The sequence below is a fragment of the Tenrec ecaudatus genome, chromosome 4 (assembly GCF_050624435.1).
Source record: "Tenrec ecaudatus isolate mTenEca1 chromosome 4, mTenEca1.hap1, whole genome shotgun sequence".
Taxonomy (NCBI): Eukaryota; Metazoa; Chordata; class Mammalia; order Afrosoricida; family Tenrecidae; genus Tenrec; species Tenrec ecaudatus.
Window position 1 is genome coordinate 21400878 of NC_134533.1, and position 26282 is coordinate 21427159.

Here is a 26282-nt window from a genome sequence, read left to right on the forward strand (position 1 = left end):
ACGTGTAAACATTAAATCAAAGAGCCTTATTCTTATACAGGAAACCTGAGTGAGCACTGGTTAAGAATTCAGCACTGCCAGTCCTACTATGAGACATGACATCCCTCACTGACCGCTAACCCTTAAGGAGACAACACTGGAGACACAGTGTGGGAATTTCTGGTCCCACCACAACAAGGCAAAACACTAAGGGCATGCAACAGAAACAACAAGGGGAACAGAGCAACGAAGTCCCCAGGGAATACCAAAAACAGACTTCGGGGCCAAGGCTTGGTGCCTCATCAGACTCGACCTGAAAACACTCATAAAGGCCAACAAACAGCCCTTGAACTAACTACAAGCTTTTCTTTATTGTTGCTGTGTTTTGTTTTGTTGTCATTGGCTGGTTGGAGGTGTTGTTTTGTTTTCCTTTGTTTCTTGGTTTTGCTCTGTCTTGTTTTTGTGCATGTTATTATCTCCGCAGGTCTCTGTAAATAAGTTAGGCTGGATGAACAATCTGAAAGAGAAAACAACAGGACTGACAGTTCTTGTAGTACAGACTAGAAAGGGAGGTGGTGGTAAAGGAAGTGGTGTTAACAAACCCAGGGAAAAGGGAACAACAAGTGATTCAAATTGGTGGTGAGGAGGGTGTAGGAGGCCTGGTAGTACGTGACCAAGGGTAATGTAACTAAGAGAAATTACTGAAACTTAAATGAAGCCTGAACATGAGAGTGGGGCACGAGGAAAGTAAAAGGATAGAGAGGAAAGAGCTAGGAGAATAAGGATATACATAGAGGTCTAAGTAAAGGCATGCACATATGTAAATATATTTATATATGAGGATGTGGAAATAGCTCTATGTGTATATATTTATAGGTTTAGTATTAAGGTAGCAGATGGACCTTGGGCCTCCACTCAAGTACTCCCTCAATGCAGGAATATTTTGTTCTATTAAACTGGCATTCCCTGATGCTCAACTTCCTGACAGAATCGCTGAAGACAAAGTGGTGCAAAAGCAAATTTGTTGAAGAAAGCTGATGGTGACTGGCCATCAAAATATATAGAGTGTGGGGTCTTAAAGGCTTGAAGGTAAACAAGCAACCATCTAGATCAGATGCAACAAAGGTCACATAGAAGAAGCAAACCAGGCTGTGTGATCACAAGGTGCCGAAAGGATCAGGTATCAGGCATCAAAGAACACAAAAATCATATCCTTGCAGTCTCACCTCCCAGATATGATTGCTGAAGACAAATGGGTTCATAAGCAAATGTGATGAATAAAGCTGATGGTGCACGACTATCAAAACTTATACCATCTGGGGTCTTAAAGGCTTGAAGGGAAACAAGCAGCCATCTAGCCCAGGAGCAACAAAGCCCACATAGAGGAAGCACACCAGCCTGAATGATCACAAGGTGTGGAAGGGATCAGGCATCCGACATCATCAGAACAAAATATTACATCATTGTGATTGAAGGGTAGTGCGGAGTGGAGACCAACAGACCATCTATGGGCAATTGAACATCCTCTTAAGGAAGGGCTGTGGAGAAGAAATGAGTCAGGCAGGGTGCAGTGTAGCAATGATGAAACATATAACTTTCCTCTAGTTCTTAAATGATTTCAATTCTACCTTAAAAATCTGGCTAGACCAGAAGTTGTACACTGGTACAGATAGGAATGGGAAACAGAGGGAGTCCAGGACAGATGATCCCTTTAGGACCAGTGGTGAGAGTGGCAATACCAGGAGGGTGGGGAAGAGAGGGGGACGCCATGATAAGGATCTACATATAACCTCCTTCCTGTGGGCCAGGCAACAGGAAAGTGGTTGAAGGGAGATGTCGGACGGTGTAATAAGATATGACAAAACAATAATTTATAAATTATCAAGGGTTCATGAGGAAGGGGAAGAGGGGAATGAGAGGGAAATATCAGGAGCTTATGCCAGGGGCTTAAGTGGAGACCAAATGCTTTGAGAATGAGGAGGGCAACGAATGTACAAACATGGTTTGCACAATTTATGTATGTATGTATTATGATAAGAGTTGCATGTGCTACAAATAAAATTATTTAAAACAAGAAAAAAATAAGAAGTCAGCACTAACCAGAAACCGGAAGTTGGAATCCACATCAGGGTAATGAAAGATGTGAGTCTGTACCTATGAAGATTGGTCGCCTCTGAAATCTTACAGGACAGTTCTACAGTGGTTGCACATCTGCCTGCTAACTGCAGGTTCATCAGTTTGAGACCAAAAGCTGTTCTGAGAAAGAAAGAGGGACTTTCTCCTCCCACGGAGAGAAACAGTCTTGGAAACTCACAGAGACAGTTCTGTCCAGTGCTATAGGGTCGCTCTAATTCGACACCAACTCATTAGCAGTGAATGAAGGATTATCTTACAGAGCCAATACCAGTCAGAATCAGCTTCTTGGCACTTTGTTTAGATTTTTGGTATGCTTATAACTTTTATACAAATATAAGACTAAATTTAACAATTATTAGTGAATTTTAATGCTGCATCATAGTATTTTATTTTTTTTGAGTTAATAGCATAAATCCATGAGGAAGACCTAAACATCATTTTATGACAATTTAATTCTTCTTTTGAAATAACTGGAACTATTACAACAACACTAAACCTTAGCAAAAGTAGGTTACTATTAACATAGCTCAGAGCTCTGATGGTGCTAGGTCAGCAGTTCAAACCCAACAGCCACTCTGAGAAAGATGTGGCTTTCTGCCCCCATAACTATTTACAGCCTCAGAAATCCACTAGAACAATGTTACCCTGTCCAATGGGGTTGCGGAAGAATCACACTTGACTCAATGGCACTGTTAGTTTTGGGATTTGTGTTAACATGGTGTGAGGAGCCCTGGGCTGCAAGGTCAGCAGTTTGAAACCACTAGCTACTCCACAGGAGTAAGGTGAGGTTTCTAATTCTGTACAGAGCTAGCATCTCAGAAACACACAGGGCAGGTTCTAACCTGTATAATAGGCCCATTATGATTCAGAATTGACATGATGGCAGTGAGAAGTTTCTGGTTAGTTTGTTTAAGGAGCATTGATAATGCCGTGGGTTAGGCATTGGGCTGTTAAGTACATGATTAGCCGTCCAAACCGACCAGTTCCTCAGGGCAAAGATGAGGCTGCCAGCTCTGGTAAAGATTTGCAAAGTCAGAAATACCATAGAGGGTCACTATGACGCAGAAATGGCTCAATGACCATGCGTTTGGGGACTTTATGCAAATAATTTACTTATTATAAAATCAACATATACAGAGACATACTGTAAAGGTAAGGTCAGGTTTGGCAAGCCAATGTTGATATAGATTTTCTCTTTCAACTTATTTTGAAATTGTTATTCTGCGCTCTACAACTGTCACTGTACCCTAATTTAACACTCACATCTTGAAAGTGGTCTTCATTTACCCACCACCCGGTTAGCCATCAACCACAGCACAGCAGTGATTGGAACCATTGCACGAGGAACAGGGTCCAAATTCATTCCTGCAATGGGAGTTCCAACTCATAGGAACCCTATGGGTCATAAGATAACTGCCTCATCATCGTCCCAAGGCAGTAATCTTTACGCATGCGTCCTACCAACTCTGCCTGGTAGAGGTCGAGTGAGTTCAAATCGCTCACTTTTCAATTAGCATCTGAACACTTGCCCACCGTGCACTCTCAGACACTAAAATTGTGTGGTGTATATATGGACCTAGGTACGTTATCTGGCAATTCAAAATGTCATGCTGTTGGTTATCATCTAGTTGGTGGCAACTCATGGCCCCCTATGTGTTACAAAGGAGAACTGCTTAGTAGCATTTTCAGAAGCAGGCTCCCAGTCTTGTTGTCTGAGACACCACTGGGTGGGTTTGGCCTGTGAAGTTTTAGGCTTGTTCTTCAAACGAGTCTATTCCCGCTGTGTGCAAAATGTGTATTACAGGATCAGAGTAGAAATGGAAGACTTACTGGAGCCTATTCCTATGACCTAAGTGATGATGGCCGCTCAGGCCAAAATTCTAGGGTATACAGTAAATTCAACATACACATCTTTTGCTGATCAATATTGTTTTTCCTAAAGGTAAAGGGTGAACAATTGTGTCATAAAAGTATTTGATTTCAAATGTTTAACTTGGGAAACTGGAAGAATAACCTTTCCAGGGGAAGATTGCCATGAGAACATGTTTGGGCAAGGATGATCAAGCATTAATCACGAAAACATGTACTAAACATATCAAGAAAGATATCAAGGTCAATACACAACTCTGGGATTCATGTAGGACAGCAGTCCTCAACCTGTGGGTTGTGACCCCATTGGGATTCGAATGACCCTTTCACAGGGGACACCCAATTCATAACTGTAACAAAATTATAGTGATGAAGTATCAAAACATAAATTTATGGTTCGGGGATCACCACAACATGAGGGCCTCGGCATTAGGAAGGTTGGGAACCACTGTAGGAGGTTTGTGGTGGAGAGATAGTTATGATAGTCATCGTTATAGAGACAGTATTTATAGCCTTACGACCACTGATTTCAATTTTAACAGTTGTTTTTAAAATTAGGTTGTATATATTTAGTAGTTTCACTGACACACTATTCACATACATACATTTCAATGCTTATATCACAGTCATAAAGATTTAACTATGGAATGATACCCTATCTGCCTTAACTCCCAATAAAATGGGTTTGAAAAGAACAAATGTTGTCCAACCATCATCAAATCTGTCCCAGGACTTTTATTCTTCCTAGAAGTCGTCATCGTTAGCTCTGCAGTGGAACGTCTATGCTGAACTTTGATTGCCTAAAAGTATATGTGTTCAGAGGAGTCTTATCAAATCTGAATTAATAAGTATCCTGTTCACCAATGTCCTTCTGCCCAGAAGTTCCCAAACTTGCCATTATCTTTACTTCATGTCTGGGTATCATAAAATGTATTAGCACTTCTTCTCCATTGGTACTTCTTCCATCCCTCTTTTCTGCTTGCCCCCATCTTTACTTCTGTTTCATTACCCTAGTAACCTATACCAATGCATAGCAATGCTAACCTTGTGGCACTGCGAGGGCCTTGTGGATTCAGTATGATACATGCCAGAACATTCCTGTCTCACTGTCTATAAAACTTTCTGTCTATAAAGCCATTGATACTTCCTTTAAATTCATTTTCCAAAGTATCAACATTTGAAGGTCTACTAGTAAAGTCACATCCAAGGAAAACTCATGCAAAAATTCTGTTATATGTAATATATATACACACAAATATATATAGGTATAGGTATATGTAATATGTAATATGCTCATGAAAGCAGAAGGCAGGAGATCAAATAACCTATTGAGTTTTGACAAATCTGCTGTACAAGACCTTTAAAGTATTGAAATGCAAGATGTTTCTTTAAGGACTAATGTGTACCTCACCTAATCCGTGGTATTTCCAATTGCCTCATATGCATATGAAAACTACACATGAAATAAGGAAGACCGAAGAAGAATTGATGCATTTGGATTATGGTGTTGAAAAGAATATCAAAAGTAATACGGACAGGTAAAAATAATCACCAAATCTGTATCAGAGTCAGTACTGCCTGACTGCTCCTGAGAGGCAAGGATGGAAAGACTTAATCTCACATACCTGGAAATGTTATCAGGAGAGAGCAATCCCTGGGGAAAGACATCAAGCTTTGTAAAGTAGTGGGACAGTGAAAAAGAGGGAGGCTCTAGACAAGATGGATTGGTTGGTTGGCACAGTGGCTGCAACAATGGGTTCAAACAAAACAATAACTGAGGATGGTGCCGTGTAGGAGGTTGGCTGGTCAAGGTGTTTATTGGTGGGCGACTAATTAGTCCCCTGTGCCTCTGTTTACCTTGTAGCTAAAGGCAGTGTGAGATAACTCAGTTGCTTATGACCTCTTTGAGATTCTTTTGAACCATGCATGTCATTGTGCTTCTCTTATAATATAGTGCTGTTATTATTCAAGGGTTTACACAGTGTGCCTAGTTAGTAATGTTTACATAGATAAGAGGTTCAGAATGTTTTTTTTTAATCAGTGCTTTAATGTTTACTTTGTAACCATTCCCTTGTAAGAAGAGTATAAAAACCAAGCTTCGAAAATACTTGGTACTTCAGTCCATGAGACTGTTGTCCTCCCAATCCCATACTTTGTCCATATGTCTTTTCTTTTCCTTTCATCCCCACGCCTCATGTCAGATGCAGCTTGATGCGGGATAGCTGGTCTATCACCCGCAGTGCAGGACATTGTACTGTTTCATTTTTAGTACATATGGTCGCTATGAGACAGGGCCAACCCCACAGCACCTACCAACACCACAAGCAAGCCTCAGCAAAGAGAAAAGGTCTCAAAAGTAGCAGTCAATTTCATTGGGGACACAGAAAGTTGGTCAGATTTCCATAGGAAATTGGGAGAAATCAAGGATAGTCCTACCTACCCAAGCAGCCACCACTAAGAGATTACATTTTTCCCCTGTTCATGATTATCATGTAGTGGAGAGACTTCCAGGTGGAAATACACTGATTGTAAAATCTAAGGAAGTCCAGCATTTATCTTACCAATCAAATGGGTTCCAGCAGGGCAGGATTTGCAATGTGAAAAGTTCTAGATAAGAAATAAAAGGAGAGATGCCTTTGGGGCTCAGGGGACCCTGCAGCACAGACACTCCAGGTCTGTCTGAATAAGATAGACTGGATGAACAATCTGCAGGAGAAAACAATGGGACTGACAATTCTGGGACAGGGGAGAGGGGGAGGTGGGCGGAAAGGAAGTGGTGTTAACAAACCCAGGGACAAGGGAAAAACAAGTGATCCAAATTGGTGGTGAGGAGGGTGTAGGAAGCCCAGTACAGCATGACCAAGGGTAATGTAACTGAGAGGAATTACTGAAACCCATATGAAGACTAAGCATGATAGTGGGACAAGAGAAAAGTAAAGTGAAATAGAAGAAAGTGCTAGGAGGCAAAGGGCATTTATAGAGGTCTAAATAAAGGCATGTCCATATGTAAATATATTTGTATATGAAGATGTGGAAATAGATATATGTGCATATATGTATAGGTTTAGTATTAAGGTTGCAGATGGACATTGGTCCTCCACTCAATGACTCCCTTAATTTCTAGAATACCTTGTTCTATTAAACTGACATTCCACGGCGGTCACCTTCCAAACACAATTGCTGAAGACACTGTGGGTCCATAAGCAAATGTGGTGAAGAAAGTTGATGGTGCCTGACTATCAAAAGAAATAGCTTCTGGGGTCTTAAAGGCTTGAAGGTAAACAAGCGACCATCTAGCTCAGAAGCAACAAAGCCCACATGGAAAAACCACACCAGCCTGTGTGATCATGAGGTGTCAAATGGCTCAAGTATTAGGCATCAAAGAACAAAAAAAATCATAGCATGGTGAATGAGGGGAATGCAAGGTGGGGACCCTAGACCCATCTGTAGGGAACTGGACATCCCCTTACGCAAGGGTTCCAGGGAGGAGACAAGCTAGTCAGGGTATGATGTAGCAACAATGAAACATACACTTTTCCTCTAGTTCTCAAATTCTTCCTCCCCCACCCCCACTATCATGATCCTAATTCTACTTTACAAATCTGGCTAGGCCAGAGGATGTATGCTGGTACAGATAGAAATTGGAAACACAGGGAATCCAGGGTATATGATCCCTTCAGGACCAGTGGCAATACCGATAGGGTGGAGGCAGGGTGGGGTGGAAAGGGGGAACTGATTACAGGGATCTACATATAACCTCTTCCTGGGGGACAGACAACAGAAACGTGGGTGAAGGAAGACCCACTTTTTGGACAGTATAAGTTATGAAAAAATAAGAATTTATAAATTATCAAGGATTCATGAGGGAGGGGGAGTGGAGACGGAGGGGAAAAATGGGGAGCTGATGCCAGGGGCTTCAGTGGAGAGCAAATGTTTTGAGAATGATGAGGGCAACGAATGTACAAATGTGCTTTACACAATTGATGTACATATGGATTGTGATAAGAGTTGTATGAGCCCCAATAAAATGATTTTTAAAATTTTTAAAAAGAGTTGTATTAGACCCCAATAAAATGATTTAAAAAGAAAATTGAAACACTAAAAATATTTTCATTTGGTCACCAAACCAACACTCTCAAGTAGCTATTATATTTACCAGCTTCTTTTCCTTTAAAATCGTTAATTAATACAAAGAAAAAAAACTTTAATGTTCAGAGACATGAATGTTTGGCAACTACTTACGCAAGTCAAACAACATAAAACTGTGTCTTGGAGAATCATACTGATGGGAAATGTCAAGCCCTGGGGACACCTGAGAAGCAGTTCGGCAGATCCATGACCTCTCAAGGAAACGTCTTAAATTCCGGCTGGAAGTAATGGTGGAAACATTTGTTTCCTCTCTCTTTGTTCCCCAAGACCATGCTGGATGCGGCACTTGAAAAGCAGTGAAGAATGTTTACCACGTTGGGTGTCTGTGAGACTTCCTCTCTCTCTTAGGTGGAGTATGAAGTCTTGGAAGACAGAGTCTGTTTATATCGACCCAATCAATATGTTTTTTCAACAAAGAAGATTAAATTCCCATCACAAGAATTTCCAAGGAAATGATAAATGGTGAGATTCACGATTCATATATCTTTGAATTTTCTGAGGGGTTTCCAAAGTTTAATATAGTGCTTAAAAGTATGAGTATTGAGGTGAGACTCCCAAATTTAATAGTGGGGTCTATCTTAGGTTACATATTTTGTCACTTATTTATATTCCTTTCACCACTCCCATAATAACTGTCTTACTGGACTCCTCAAATGCAAACCAATTGGGATGAAGTGATTTGGACTCAGAGTTGCTATCATAGATGGTTTCTGAGACTTTAATTATGGGCCCTCTCAGAGGCACTGACCTTACTATTAACAGTCCAGATCTTATCAGATCGTGCTACTAGAAATGTGCTAGAGTCATGAATATTAATATAGAGTCAATTTGATATTCTTTGTATAAACCAACTACCTACAGTTGAGGGGGACACATGTGGGTGTGAGAATTGCTATAAATTACAAAGTCATTTCAAAGTGATATGACTTTTAAAAATTAGCACATGTATGCTGTGACCAAATAAAATAGCCCACATCTATCAATTTTAAAAGGATAAGTAGAAGAACTTATCAATACAATGCAATTTTCAACCCAGTTCATGGTAAAGTAGGAATGAAGGGTAAATGCTGATGTGAACTATACTTCTCTGTGTCAGTAGTCGTCTGGAATATTGGTCTCTACTGTAGGTTCTATTATTTTAGTGTATATTGAATTATCTAATTCTATTAATAGATTCTACTCACTTTCGAGAAGTGGAAGGTAAGGATTTTTAGTAACATATCCCATGACACATCACTATATAGAAGAGGGTGGCTTTGAACTGAATCCTATATGAGTCTAGACTTGATGTTCTTACTCATTTCACTTCATTTTCTCTATTTATTTTGCCCTAAGCTAACCTGATGACCTTTGTGTTCTATTTTAATAGTATTTATTTTTCTAACCAATGATGGTTGACATACTTTTCTTTTCTGGGCATAATTTAAGACTCCTTAGCATAAAAAATGATTGTTTTAAAGCAAGCAAACAGAAGATGCTATTCTTTACAGTTATATAGATATTGGTTTTATTTGTTAATTCTAACTGGATTAGAATTGATTAGATGAGTTTATTGATAATACTTAGAATAAACTCCCTTCATGATTCGTTCACTCCAGGAACCCTGGAGGTGTAGTGGTTCAGTGTTGGGCTGCTCGCCACCAGGTCAGCAGTAGAAAACCACTAGCGAATCCTCAGATGAGAGAGGAGGATTTTCCACTCCCATAAAGAGTGACAGTCAGGGGTACCCACAACAACTGCAATTCGATTCTGTCTATAAAGTTCACAGTGGGTTAGAATCAACTCATTAGATACGAGTTTGGTTTTCAAGTGATTTAGTTCACTCCTTTAGCAAACACATAATTATGTAAACACCTAATTACATAAGTGGTCTCTTTCTGTTATATATACAGGCAAGGACACAGTCATCTTTCAAAGCTGCATCTACCTGTGGACAATGAAGTCAAAAGTTGAAGCAATTACCTGGGGGACTCCTGGAAATGCCTCGTGCGGGTAAAATATCTAGCTTATTAAGTGAGATAATAATAAGCATAGCTTCAACCGTTTTTTTAACCATAAACAAAATTATTTTATTTCCAAAATTGATCCTCAACACAATCTTGTGAGATGGACATGTAGGCTATATCAGAATTAATCCAATAAAATTTTATATGTACATGGACATATATATTGAGACACTATAGTTGATTATATTGGCCATATTGTATAAATATTTAGTTAAAAATTTCTAAAGCCTTAAACTGGTCACTATTCCATATGTTGTTTCTATTCCTTACCAAGGTAGTGATGTCAAATGGTTTCAGCTGACAGCAAATCATTTGCAGTTTTTTTTCCCCCTGACGTGTCTCATTACACATGAACAAAGAAATCTGAAGGTTTGAACTGAGAGGTTGTTAGACGCAGGGAAAAGACCATTCTTATTGTGGAATCCTTGCTAAAGCCACAGCTTTGGCCATGTCCATATTTATCCAGTGGGGGGGACTTGGATTTTGAAGTCAGTAAATACTATATATGCCTCTTGTAAATTTTCTAACGTAACCTCTCAAAGCATGAGTTCGCTTTTGCAAAAGCAGGGATAAATAGACGTATGATGAATTGTATCCTAGATAATAGACATTAAGCAATTAATTCCCTTGGTATATTTCACTGAGTCATCAGCCCCACACAGAGGTAGCCATTCACATTTTTATCAACTTCTATTTTCCTTTTAAAATGGTTAATTAAAAAATCAAGAAACCAAACATTAATAGGGTCTTAATATTTGGTAGGCATAGAGCTAGGCGCATTTCCATAGACTTTTGTGTATGACATCATTTTATTCAGCTCATATTTCTAAACACTATTTGGAGGAGTAAGTACCACTTGCAAGTGGCTCTTGAAGTGCATGTTTTATCCTTCTGTTTATAGATCCGGCAGTCTCCTGATGAGAGAGACATTGCCAGGCAATCCTCCGGCCTCCAATACCAAGCCAACAAGAGCCATACCTAATGCACCACAGCCCTTTCCTAGACCTCTGATGTTCTTCGGTATCTTTACCAGTTCGCTCTAGGCAGCTGCAATTGCCTAATTAGAGTTGATAGCTAAGATAAAAACTACTTCCCATTCTTACCCCATATGAGTGTTTTCACTGCCTACATTGAAGTTCTATTTTTAAGTGTTTTACCTCCATATTCATTGGTATCACGTGGCTACCAACAATACATTCCTAACTTTGTGCTTTCAATACTGCAGAATCCATTTGTTTATAGAGGCACCAGTCTGTGGGTGACTATGCTAACAGCAAAGTTAGTCTGAGTCATCTCTCTCTCTCTCTCTCTCTCTTCATAATTTCAGAATCTACATGGCATGGTCATTGTGGTAGCTTCGACTTTTTCCTCTGAAGACATGAAAAACCAAAGTGTTGTGACAGAGTTCATCCTCCTGGGACTGTCACAGAATCCAAATGTTCAGAAAATCTTATTTGTTGTATTTTTGTTCAGCTACATCACAACTGTTGGGGCCAATTTGCTTGTCGTTGTGACCATCGTCAGCAGCCCAGCACTCCTGGGCTCCCCCATGTACTTCTTTCTGGCTTTCCTGTCCTTCCTGGATGCATGCTACTCCTCTGCCTTTGCCCCAAAGATGCTAGTGGATTCCCTTTATGAGAAGAAAACCATCTCCTTTGTTGGCTGTATGACCCAACTCTTTACTGAACACTTCTTTGCTGGAGTGGAGGTGATTGTCCTCACTGCCATGGCCTATGACCGCTATGTGGCTATTTGCAAGCCCCTGCACTACCCCTCTATCATGAACTGGAGGCTCTGTGGCATCCTCATGGCGGTAGCCTGGACCGGGGGCTTCGTGCACTCTGTGATACAAATTCTCTTCACTTTCCAGCTGCCCTTCTGCGGCCCCAACGTCATTGACCACTTTTTATGTGATTTATACCCCTTATTGGAGCTTGCCTGCACTGACACTCACCTCCTTGGACTTTTTGTGGTGGCCAACAGTGGGCTTATCTGCCTCATAATCTTCTTCTTGGTGCTTACCTCCTATGGTGTCATCCTAGGGACACTTAGGTCTCACAGCTCTGCAGGTCGGAGGAAAGCTCTCTCGACCTGTGGTTCTCACATTGCTGTTGTGGTGTTGTTCTTTGTCCCCTGCATTCTGACCTACGCACGACCCCCAGCTTCGTTCTCCTTTGACAAGATGGTGGCCCTGTTTTTCACCATACTAGCTCCCCTTCTCAATCCTTTGATTTACACTTCCAGGAATAAGGAGGTGAAAAATGCCATGAGGAAATTGTGGACCAGATTACGTTTAGTTTCTGAGGGAAAATAAAACATTAAACTCATAAACAAAACCAAGAGATTCAAGAAGAGAGAAAGCAGAATGGACTTCAATAAGCAATTAATAGAAAACGGGTCCCGTAAGTCAGAAGGTAATAAAACAGCAAAACACTAATGTGGGGTTCAGGGAATGTTATTCTTCCCTCAGATAACTCATCATCTCGGAGCTGGCGGGGAAGTAATCATATAGGTTAACCAAAGAAGTTAAGTTTCACGCACACTTAGAATATGAAAATCCAAAGATTTCAGTAAAGAGAAGCACCATATTATCTATTAAACGGTTTACCATTCCTACCATGACATGGAAAGAAGAGAAAATAGCATACAATTTAGGAAAAGAACTTATGGAAAATATTTGCATTAAAAATAGGACCATGATGTCAATTACGGAACCCTGTGGCGCAGTGTTTAAGCTCTCGGCTGCTTCATGTGGCAGACAGATGGGAAGCCTGCTCCGTAACGACCATCACTTTGGCACCAACACAGTGCAGCTTCACTCTGCTCTTTTGGGTGGCTGTTACCAAGAAGAGGCCCAAATTTTCAAGCCTGTCAACATCTTGGTTCTTGTCCTGTTAGCAAGAAAGATTTTAGTCAAGGGCCAATATTCAGATACGAGTCAGAGGAAACGTTGGCACAGAAAGAGGAGTATTTTGCAGAAGAAATTCAAAGGACCCTTAGCGTGTCTACAAGGCCTGGTAAACTGACAGCTGGTCTTTACATTCTGCCAATACAGACCACCCACCATGGGCTGGCGTTCTGGCAGGTCTTCTGTTATCCACTGGTCCTCTGCAGTGTACCCTCCTCTTTTCAGGTATGTGCATTCAGGTACCCCAGCACCCCAGATTTCATGCTGTGCTCTTGTCTGAGACCCCAGACTCAAGAGTCTCTGCAGTCATTGTGGGGGTGTATGAACAACCTGTCTTCTTCACCAGGCCATTTTATTATGTCAATGTCCATGGTTTCTTCCCTTGATAAGGAAATGAGTTGATTCTGTCCTTCACCTAGCTTCCTTTGTGCTGAAGGGCTCTGTGCAGAAGCCTGTCTCCGCCCAGACTTGATCTCCATTGAACCGCAGTGGGAGACAATCCCATTCAACTAATGAACTCAGAGAAGACCATTGAGACTCAGGAAAGGTAGAAACCAGGTCATGATCAGAACTTCCACTCTAAATTTGCTTGGAACACATAAGTCCATAATTTAACGTGAGTCCATTGTTATTGGTTATAGATCTGCATCATTCGGGGAAATAAAACCTGATAGGCATTTTCTGTCTATGGATGGCGCACTGCTTCTCCCCAGTCTCAGTAGGCAGGACTGGGAGGCAAAGTCAGAGCTGTATGAAAATGTAAAGCAAGGGAGGTGCTATCTAGAGTCAATTATACAATTTAAATATTGTATCAGAATCTTTCCAATTATTATTCCAATTATGATATGTCACATCTCCATGCATCCCCTAAAACTAGCAGGATAAATTCCAAAACATGGCTAATAAAAAACTGCACATCATTTCTAAGTAGCCTTCACGTGAGCTGTAAGTTACTCAGGAAAATGAGCAGTGTTGTCTACATTAACCATAGCATCAATCTCCTTTATGCACATACGTGAAAGGCATTTTCTCTGGAAGAGTCAAATATAAATTGAGAAAAGAATATCAGGTTTTAAAACTAAATAATACAATGATCTATTTATCCAAATGCAATTCCTTAAATGATTCTGACCAACTAACACTAATCAATTGTCCAGATTAGTCCTTCAGGCTCTGGGGAATTTTCTGGTTTACAAAGTTTATTCCAGGCTGTAAATTGACTTTTCCCTTCATCACATAGTGGACCCTGGATCCTGTATCTCTAGAGGTCAGAGCTGCTATTCAGACACAATGAGCTCCCGGCCAGCCCCTGCCTTGAAAGCAGGAGGGAAACGTGTGCAGCCCTGAGGGAACACTGGCTTTGCCCTGGGTTTAGTTCTGTTTCTGTAGAGGGCCCACAGAAATATCAAAGAGAGAGATGCAGAATCTCAATTCAATAATAGTTATAAAAACAAGGAAGACAGATAGTTGATCATTGGTTTGCAACTAAGTCAGTGATTTTGCCCGCTGTATTCTAGAACATTATACACCCTCAACCACAACAAACTGCCATTATTAAAATGGGTAGGTGAATTGTAGAAAGCAAAAGAGAATGAAGAAAAACAAATGAAAATTTTATCAAATTCCCTGCTCCATTTGGTAGGTGGGAAAGGATTTACACTTCATGTTGAAAAGAATGACAGAGTTAAAAGAGTTCTAGAATACAGACACGGACAGAATGTGGGAGGGGTGGAGAGAAAGAGAGAGTCAGAGCTACTCTGATTAAATATAAGCAATTTATTGTTTGTCAATTATACTTCGATCAAGGTTTTAAATTAATTTGTGATTGAGGAAGAGTGACCATTATTGCTTCTCCAAAGTAAAAATCAGAATTCAGTGGAGGGTGCTGTAGCCCTGCAGGAACTGCCATGTATGCTAAGGGAGCTGAACAGTGTCACCAGAATGTAGACAGACCCATGATGACACCGAGTATGATGGATGGAGGGCAGGGACCCAGCTCAGCAGCTCACTAGCTCACCAGCAGGCCTGTATCAGGGGCAGTGTGTATGTGCAAAGATGAAGGATGTAGGGAAACAACCTCTTGGGTGCAGCTGGGAGAGGCTGAGGATAAATGTCCAGGTATAGTCAGGACACTGGGAGTCATGGTACAGCTTAATGGAGCATGGCAAGCCCTGGGCAGAGCACGGTTGACAATGTACAAGGGGGAAAAAAAGGATTACTAGCTGAAAGTCCCTGGACCAGGAGAAGAAACACTTCCCTCTGCCATATGCCCTTTGACCCTCTCCTCACATCCCCTATAGAAATTGTCAAGGGATCCATACTATTCCTTCAGAATCGGTAATAACAGAGTGAATTAAGCTGAGAGTTAATAGTTTTGTAACTGTTTCTCCAAACAGAAATCAATACAGAAATAAATATTTGTATGAACTCATTATTTCTGTCTTTCATGCAATATCTTACCATGTCAAGCCTTTTTCTCCAAACCTGACACTTACATAAGAGTGATTAATAAAACATTTATTCTTACCATTCATTATTCTAAACGACATTGTTACCATTGGGAGTAGCAACTGCTCAAATCCATTTAAGGCTCACAAGTCATGCATTAATGAAATTGTCACTTTATTCATAATTATTCAGTTTACCGTTCCTGATACATACAAAGTAACTTTTTTTCATTGATCTTACAGATAATAGAACTGTCTGATTTTGAGTACACTTTTAAGCCTGTCAAAAGAAAATGTTAGAAAAATCTGTACAAGATTGGTGCCTATGATTTGCAGACTTAAGATATCCCACATGTCCAACTTTTCCAAAATTCGCTTCTGCTCTATCATATGTGATATCAATCAACACTCCCCTCTGAATATCCTTTCCCTTGTCCTAAAGTTCTACAATTCATTATATAGCAAAGAACTCAAGGACCATCAAGGCAATGGCTGACACAGTTGTGGAAGTTGTGCTGTCTCAGATCTGTACTTCAGATGTCAGTCTGCAGGATTCTCCTCAATCATGCCCCTTTAAGCTGTGTACTCACAAGGAAAGGGATGTTGGCAAATCAGTTTAATTGATAGGCCCCCAGATCAAGTCCCAAGAACTAGAGGTTGCATGGAGTTGAGCCAGACACAGGATGCAGTGGAAGACCTTGAACTTTGACAAAGTCAGAGCTACAGAAACACAATGCCCAAATGTGAAAGGGGAAGTTCCCACTTGGTTAGCCAAGCTCAGAACAAAGGGATTCAAGTGAAGCAGACCAGTCACTGCTATTCAGTCAGTGCTCACTCAGAGTGGCCCCCCTGTGGGTTTCTGAGATTGTAACTGCTTAAATTAGAAAGGTCAGATTTCAACTGCCAATCATGTGGAAATCAGCCCAATGTATGATCACTACATACCCAGGGTTCCTTCAATTTGTCATAGTTTTGGTTTTAACTCTTATAAGTTAGGTTGACACATTTCCAAAATGGCCCTCGACATGATCTGTGAGAAGATCAGTTATATTACATTGTAATTAATTTATAATAAAGACAAAATTTTGAAAGAGATATGTTGAGGAGCTTTACTTGATCATATTTGACCATATTATTTAAATAATTTAATAAAGCACTAAGAATGGTTTATATTCACACTGGAACTGATTGTGATTACGTATATCCAATGCATTTTAAAAGTGATTTAACCACGGAGGTATGTTATTTCTGAATACTACATCAAGAAAACCAACTAAAGAAAAAAAGAATGTGGATATTCTGTGAGAGATGTGGCCAATGTCATTGAACAAAATATATGGAAATTGCTTAATGGGATCCTAATTTGCTATGTAAACTCTCACCAAAAACTGGTTTCTATTCAACATCTTGTTTCTCTTTCTTACCTAGATGGGTGATGTCAATTTGTATGTGTGTGTTTGTAAAACACTTTGGAATATCTTTTCCTGTGCTTTCTCATTACCTATGAACAAAGGAAAGTTTTAACCTTGAAAAGTGGGCTGAGTCTTGCTTTGCTGTTCTCTCTGGAAGAGATATAGATAGTCTCATGCATGTTTGTATGGATCCAGTAGAATAGATTTGGGTTTTGAGTCAGAAAATCATAGATCCAACTTTTATTAATTTTCTAAACTTAACTTCTCAACAAATGAGTTTGTTATCATTAAAAAGAAAAGACCTAACATAAACTGAATCCTATATAGTAGGCACTGAGCAATTATTTTAATTGAAATATTTCACTTAGTCATTAGACCAACACTCTGAAGTAGCTGCTATTATTTTTATCAACTTCAGCTTTACTTTTCAAAGGGTTAATTAAAAATACCAACAGAAAGCCAAATAATCTGTTCTTATTATTTTCTTACTTCAGATCTAGAGACTTTTCTATAGGTCTTTATGTTCTATAGGGAATTATTTAATTCATCTTATATTCCTACTTTAGTTCAGACTTTAAAAATAATATTTGACAGGATAAGAATTCTTTCCAAGTATCTCTTGATCATATTTTCTCTGTTGTTTTTAGCTAATACAGTGTCTCATTAGAAAAATAGAGTTTTAGACATGTAATTGACATATTTGCCTTCATTCTGTATCACTCTAATTGGTGCCCCATCCAATTCTTTAGCTACCCGCTTGATGCTCAAAATTATCATCTACGTGTTTCTCTTGCATTTCCAGGTCTCCATTGTTGCAGTGTGTCAGCAGGATGCTGCATATCTTCCTTTAGTTCTCTTGGTTCTTTATAATGCAATCGTTTTAATCTTCCAAAAGGTTCTTTCTCATTTAGCCTCTTAGTTTGAAATGATCAACTCCTTTTGATATTCTGAACTTTATAAGAGAAATTTCCTTCATACTTATCTTTCTATCGGTCTGTCTTCTCTCATGGTTTTGTGTAGCGAGCTATTTTTGCTTGATCTTGAGATATTCGGCTCTATTTTAGCTTTAAATGTTGCATTCTGATCTTTGTGGAAGAAATGTTAGGTTGGATGCCCTGGAGGTCCAGCAGCTGAGCCCCCACACTCACATGCAAGCTTGGGGATGACGTCAGCAAGGCTAAGCCCTCAGAACACTTTAGGGCCGCTGTGCTCCATCTATCAGATTTCTGAGACAGGATCAAACCCGGCCTCAGTGATCTCAGTATCTCTACTTGAGAACCACTCATTTTCTGCACATAATCGGTGTTAGGTACCATCAAGTGGGTTCCAACACAGAGTGACCTGATGCACAACAGAACAAGACACTGCATGATCCTGTGCCATCCTCGCCATTGCTCCTATGCCAGAGTCCATTGATGCAAAAATTGTGTCAACCCGTCTCCCGAGGGCCTTCCTCTTTTGCTCAGCCCGTTTACTCTACCAAACATGATGTGCTTCTTCAGGGACTTTGTCCAAAATGTGGAAGACAAAGTCTTTCCATCCTTGCTTCTAAGCAGCACTCTGATCTTATTGTTCCAATGCAGATCAGTCAGTCCTCTTAGGAGTCCATGATATTTCAATATTCTTCTCCAGCGCCACCATTCAAATGCATCTCTTCATTTATGGTCTTCCTTATTCCAGGACCAACTTACACAAGCATATGACACACTGGAGAACACTAGGGCTTGATCAAGCTTACTTTATTCTTCAAACTAACATCCTTGCTCTTCAATACTAAGGAGGTCTTGTGCAGTCAATGTACCTAATACAATATGCTTTTGATCTCTTGACTACTGCTTCCATGAGCACTGATTGGGGAATCATGGAAGATAAAATCCTTGACAACTTCAATCTTTGTATATTTATCGTGAAGCTCCCTATCGGTCCAGTTGTGAGGATTTTGTTCGTCCTTACATGGAATTGTAATCCGTACTGAAACCTACAATCTTTGATCTTCATAAACAAGCACTTCAATTCCTCCTCACTTTCAGCAATAAAGGTGTGTCACCTGTATTCATGAGTTGTTAATAAGCCTTCCTCCCATCCCAACGCCACATTCCTCTTCACAGAGTCCAGCTTCCTTGATGGTTCACTCAACACACAGATAGAACAAGTAGGGTGAGAGGACACCCCCCTGACACACATGAAATTATGTCAGTTCCAATTCCTAGCAACCCTATAGCTACCACACAATGGATCGCTGCCTGGTCCTGTGCCAACCTCACCACTATTCTCATGTCTGAACCTATGGTTGCAGTCACTGTGTCAACCAATGTCCTTGTACTTTGCCTTATGTGATGCTTTTCAGCATCTGGTTCCTTCTGAGAACATGTTCAAAGGACTTGCCTCTAACAAGCATTCCGGCTGTACTTTCTCCAAGACAGATTTGTTTATATTTTGGCACTCTGTGGAGCTTTCAATATTCATTGCCAAAACATAATCCAATTGTACCATTCTTACTTCAGTCTCTTCATGCATGTCCAGCTTTCACATGTCTGTGGGGTGATCATGAATACCCTGGCTTGGGAGAGGTACACCTTAGTCCATAACATGACATCGCTGCTCTAAAGACTTTAAAGAGGTGTGATGGACCTCATTTGTCTAAAGCAATACATTGTTTCATTCTTGACTACTTCTCCAAAGACCACTGATTATGGGTTGAAATAAAATTAACATATGGAAAATTTCAATTCTTTTCTGTTTTTCAAGTTATTCTCGTTAAGTGCAGTCAGTTGTGAGGAAGGTGGTTTTCCTTACCTGAGTTTAATCCAAACTGAAGGTGGAAATCTTTGATTTTCATCAACCAGTTCTTCGAGTCCTCCTTGCTTTCCCCAAGCCAGCTGATGGCCTCTGCATACTAGAGCCTGTTAATAAGTCTACCTCCAATCACAATGTCAAGGTCTTAAGATAATTGAGCTTCTCAAATTAGATTCTCAGCATGTAGGTTGAAAAAGATACACCTTTCTTAATGTTAAACCATGAAGGGCTGGCTACTGTCCTAGGTACAGGATTCACATCAGCTCAGTGAAGGTTCTGAAATTCTCATCCTGCCCAATATCATCCATAGTTTGTTTTGATTCACACAGTAAAATGCCTCTACATATTCAATGAAGCACAGGTACCTATCTCTCCACTAGAGGGCACTATTAATTTTAGTTTTTGTTTTTTTCCGGGTGGCTTCAAGAGTTTGGGGTGCTTGGTCACTGGAAGACAATGCAAGGAGTGGGAGCACATATGGTGGAACTGGGGTTTCCTGGGCACGAACGAAGATCTTGGCATGTCTTTCCTTGTGAACACCAGTCCCTAGGTTCTCCTCAGGTGCCCTGCTTTGATAGTTCCCCTGATGTTTCCCTGCATGTTGCCTGTCAGTCTTTTACAGTTTTTCTTGTTCATGGTGCAGGTCCATCTGGGTCCTCACTTGCCTCCACAGCCCTCGGTCTTACTGCCGCATTCTCCCTTTCCTCCCTCCCCATTGCTTGTTCAGACTCCTACTGGGAATGCTGCTGCTATAGCAACCTGAGCTACAGTTCAGTTTGCCCTCCAGGTTCCCTGTCGAGAGTCTTGCACAGCCTGTCCCCAAATGGCCGTAAGGAGCAAGTGTTCATCATGTTATTGGGGAAATTGTGCCAGCTCTTGTGCCGTCCCCTGTCCTCCTATCGCCTGCTCATAGGATTCTGTATCCCCTCAGCTGCCATCTGTGGATTTAAGATCTCAGCCTGTGCTTATGTTTTGGTTTTCTGTTTATAGATTTATTGAGATATAATAAACATATCATACAAGTCAGTAGTTTAATTATATTAAGAAGAGTTGTGCAATCGGCACCACCATCAACGTTGGGAGATTCTCCTTTTCTTGTACCCATTGCTGTGGCCTCTCTGTTTCTTCCAACGTCCTCTTTCATACCCCCAGGTGATTATGAATCCATTTTTGCTTCATAGATTCACCACCCTGACTTCCCTACACAGAAAACACACAGAACAAAGACAGAAATCAAAAGAGACTCAGTAACAATGACTAAATAAAACTGGGGGGGGGGGGATCATAGTGGAAAAGAAAGCAGAAATGAGTAAAAACATGAAATACACTAAAAGTGGTCACAAGGGAGCGAGAATAACAAACTGTCACATTTCAGCCCATCTACAGATGTTAGAATCCACTTCACAATATGGGCTCTCTGATATCATCCCTAAACTAGGGACAGTGGGGAGTCAATCCGCTAAGTCCCCTGTAGCTAGATTTAGACCTTCCATTGTCATCCATCACATCCCATAACTTCTTTATTCACCATTGGGTGTATAAGTGACTGAGGACATAATGGAGAGTACTCACACACATTGCCATTTTACTCTGACTTTTGTAGATAGCACTTGAATTTTTCTTCTCTGACAGATTTATTTCTAACATAGAATGGAGCTTTCACAGGTTTTATTGTATTGTTGTATAAAAAGGAGAATAAAACTTAACCAAACTCACTGGTATTGTGTTGATGCTGTCTCATGAGGACCCTATAGGACAGGGGAGAATTGCCCCTGTGAGTTTCTGTGACTCTGAATTCTTATGAGAGTAGAGAGCCACATCTTTCTCCTGCAAAGGATCTTATGGTTTCAGACTGCTAACCTTGCAGTTAGCAGACCAACAATGCTGGTCTCCAGTCAGGACAGTTTCATTCTTACAGTGACATCCTTGCTCTTCAATATTTTAAAGAGGTCAAAATGGATGCCAGAAGACTTAAACTTCCTCTTAATCTCAGATTAGCTTAAGGCTCTCTAAAAGAAGAAGTAATGAGGCAAAAAAGCTGAATGAAAATTTAAAAAGACAGCTCAAGTAGACAAAGTCAACACATTCAATATAATGAAATGTGCAACAACTTAGAGGTAGAAAACCAAAAAGGAAAAACAAGCTCAGTTTATCTTTCACTGAAATAACTAAAAAAGAAAGAAAAGAAAGCCTGAAATATATTGTAAAATTCTATGGTCAAATTACTGAACGATGTAGGAAGCATCCAAAGAAAATGGGAAAAAATATATAGGATTTTCAAGGCTGTGAAGTGTCCCGGGAGCTGTCCAGCCTCATCTGTTTTCCATGGAGCAGGTGATGGGTTTGAAGGGCTGACTCTGTAGCTACCTGCCCGCCACACCACCAGGGTTCCAGTAATAATAAGCACCTCGATAATTGACACCAGTAATCAGAAAGAATATTGATGTAAGGGTTAGTTGGATAAAGTTTGTAGGAGGAGAAATTCATAGAGTTATTGTAAGGCAGGAGCTACCATGCATTTTCTAGGAAATCTAGCACAAGAACAAAACTCACTGGTTGGAACATAAGTATTAAGGTGAAGAATAGCCAGAAGGAACGTCAGGAAGGCAGACAGCGATGAGATAATGTAGCATGGATTTTATTATTACCTACTCAAATTCTCAGCAGGAAGACGAGGCTTTCTACTGCCGTAAAGGTGCACAGTCTCCGAAACCCAGAGAGGCCCTTATCCTCCCTTCTATGCGGTCATTACTGGTCAAAATGGACTTGACAGTAGCGTGTGCTCTGCTTGTGGCATTCAAATCCAATCCCAATTAAATTTAATATCCAATTTTATATTCTAGAGTTATTGAGCACTCTGGTGTAAAAAGCTTGTAGAGAAACCTGTATGTGTATGTGTGCATATTCTTTAATTTTCAATTATGCTACAAACTTTACAATGCCTTATTAAATTATTTCAAAGTACTTACAATAACTTTAGTTGTATTTATTTTCCCACTTATCATTATTGAAAAAATGGTATCATAATACGATAACTTGATCCATTGTATAAACCGTAGGGGATCTATATTTTATTATAATCATATTATGTACACACTTGGAACAATTTAGTGTAAATTCCTAAATGATGTGCATGTGTAATATGTGAAATTTAATAAAATAAGCTTTTATTTTATTCTATAGCATTTAGTGATATTAATATATATATACATATTCTGCTATCTGACAAAACTTTGTTTTACTATTTCCTGTAACTAGAATTTTCTGTTAATAAAATATGAAGTAAGGATATATAATCATTTCTAATATTCCAACTGAGTTTTGGTAAATATTAGTCTGAATTATGGTCAAAACACCTCATACAAAAGGTAAAAATAAATTATTTGACTTGATAGTTTCTTTCAGTAACATAAAACAGGTGTCAAATTTACCTGCCAAATAGGGCCGTGACCTTTAGTAACAAGACAAGACCGTCATTAATGACTATAGACAAATAATTAAGCATTTTCCTACACACTCAGTGACTGGCAGTTTGCATGTACCCAGAAGCACCTTGGAAGTCAGTCATTCACCTTCCTAAAGGTCACAGTCACTGAAACTCTATGTATGGATCACAGTTCTCCTCTGACACAAATATGGCTGCCATAAGGAAGTATCAACCCAGTGAAACGTTTTTTGTTTTGTTTAAATTTTGTTCTTATTTGACCATGTTTGTATGAAGGCAACCTGGTGGCATACTGGCAAACATTCTGGGATACTTACCACAATTCAATAGTTCGAATCCACTAGCCATTCCTCAGAAGAAAAGTTAGGTTTTCTTCTGTAAAGGTTTACTACCTTGGTATAAGGCATCATGCAAAAAAAAAAAAAAAAGAATGTGTGTGTGTGTGTATGTGTATCTATATATATATATATATGTATGTATATATTTATATATATACCACATTGAATGAAGGGGGAGGTGCGGAGTGGAGACCCAAGGCCCAAGCGTCGGCCACTGGAGATCCCCTCATAGAGGGGCTTAGGAGAGGAGATGGGTCAGTCAGGGTGCAAGGTAGTACCGACGAAGAGCACAGCTTTCCCCCAGATCCTGGAGGCTTCCTCCCCCCAACTACCATGATCCGAATTCTACCTTGGAGGGCTGGATAGGGCAGAGGTTGTACACTGGTACATATGAGGGCTGGAGGCACAGGGAATCCAGGGTGGACGATACCTTCAGGACCAAGGGTGTGAGGGGTGATGCTGGGAGAGCGTAGGGTGAGTGGGTTGCAAAGGGGGAACTGATTACAGGGATCCACTTGTGATCTCCTCCCTTGGAGAGGGACGACAGAGAAGGGGGGGGGAGGGAGACTCCGGATAGAGCAAGATATGACAAAATAATGATGTATAAATTAGAAAGGGCACATGAGGGAGGGGGAGCGGGGAGGGAGGGGGAAAAAAAAGAGGACCTGACGCAAAGGGCTTAAGTGGAGAGCAAATGCTTTGAGAATGATTGGGGCAGGGAATGTATGGATGTGCTTTATACAATTGATGTATGTATATGTATGGATTGTGATAAGAGTTGTATGAGTCCATAATAAATTGTAAAAAAAGAAAAGGGAAAAGAAAGAAAGAAAAGAAAATGATTAGGGTAAAGAATGTACAGATGTGCTTTATACAATTGATGTATGTATATGTATGGACTGTGATAAGAGTTGTATGAGCCCCTAATAAAACGTTAAAAAAAAAAAAAGATTTACTACCTTGGAAACATCAAGAGACAATTTTACTTTGTCTTAGAGGATGCTTTGAATCAGAATTGATTCCATGGCAGTGAGTTTGGATATATTGTACTGAAGCTTCTAATGCAGTCTAATGCAGACTGAAGACAGCCAAATAAAACCAATGAGCAAAGTCAGTGTACGTGAAAACTTTAAGGGGTCACAGGAGTATGGCCTCTTGAAATGGAGCAAGTCCCAACCTCCTTAAAGATCCTCCACTGCTCAGCCCCGGTATGATGTAGCCTTATATGAATATATGTCTATCCAAATGTGTCCCCTAGAATCAGATTTTAGGGAGAAGTATAGCATTCATATGTTATGTGTATTTTACTGAGTGTTGTTAGCTAATATTTTGACAACTAATTTTTTGGAATCTTTTTTCTGGCAATAACACTCAGATCACAACTAAATTTTCTGGGGAATTCTACCCTTGGGCTGTCGCTTTGTAGCCTGTTACCATACCCAGATAAAAAGAAGTAAGGGAGTCAACAGTGAAAATGAAGAGACAACGTGTATTAATTACTGGTGTTCATCTACTTAGGAAAAATGAGAGTGTCTCCAGACAAATCTTAAGATTGGTTAGCAAAAATTCAGCATTGTAATATTTTCAAACATAATTGCAATAAACATTAAAAAACTCAAATAAAGTGAGTCCCAAAGAGCTACATTCTCTAGATCACTGTTATTAGGGGTCCTAAGGTCAGTTCCATCAAATAGGCACTCGATGGCACAGCGAAAGAAACCCTGCCAGGCCTGCACCATCCTCAGCATCACACCTGTGTTTGAGCACGTTGTGGTCAATTCATCTCCGTGATGATCTGCCTTTTTTTCACAGACTCTCAATGTTACTCATCATGATGTCCTTTTCCAGGAATTGGTCCCTACAGAAAACATGTCTGAAGTACAGGAGATGAATCCTTGTAAATATCACTTCTGAGGAACATTCTGGCTATACTTATTGCACAAAAGTTTTTTTTCATTGTTCTGGGATTTATGATATATTACATATTTTTAACCAACATCATTATTCAAAAGCATTAGTGATGCTTCTGAACTCAGAAGCAACAAAGCCCACATGGAAGGAGCACACCAGCCTGTGCGATCACAATGTGTCAAGGGATCAGGTATCAGGCATCATCAGAACAAAAGTCTTATCATAGCGAATGAGTGGGAGGTGCGGAGTGGAGACCTAAAGCCCATTTGTAGGCCACTGGATATCTCCTTAAAGAAGGGTCTTGGGGAGGAATCGGGACAGTCACGGTGCGATGTAGCAACGATGAAAAATACAACTTTCCTAGTTTCTAAATGCTTCCTCCCTATGCCCCACACCCTCTCACTGTCATGATCCGAATCCTACCTTGTAAGCCTGACTAAACCAAAGGAGCTACACTGGTACAGATGGGAACTGGAAACACAGGGAAGCCTGGGTGGATGATCCCCACAGGAGGTGGGGTGTGAGTGGCGATACTGGGAGGGTATAGGGAGGGTGGGTTGGAAGGGGGAACTTATTTCAAGGATCTACATGTGGCCCCCTCCTTGGGGGACATAAAACAGAAAAGTGGGGGAAGGGAAACGTGGGACAGAGCAAGATATGACAAAATAATAATTTACAAATTATCAAGGGTTCATTAGGGAAGAGAGAGTGGGGGGGGGGGAGAGTGAAGACCTGATGCCAGGGGCATGGTTGGAGAGCAAATGTTTTGAGATGATGAGGGCAATGAATGTACAAATGCGTTTACACAATTGATGTATGTATGGATTGTGATAGGAGGTGTATGAACCCCTAATAAAATGATTTTTAAAAAAGCATCAATGATTCT

The 26282-nt window shown here is 40.2% G+C and overlaps 1 protein-coding gene across 1 annotated transcript; it reads left to right on the forward strand.

Moving 5' to 3' along the window:
• Positions 1-11449: 11449 nt before the first annotated feature.
• Positions 11450-12453, forward strand: LOC142446528 (olfactory receptor 4C15-like). Its single transcript, XM_075548276.1, has one exon. The coding sequence runs from the start codon at positions 11479-11481 to the stop codon at positions 12451-12453; it is 975 nt and encodes a 324-aa protein (XP_075404391.1). The 5' UTR covers positions 11450-11478.
• Positions 12454-26282: the final 13829 nt, after the last annotated feature.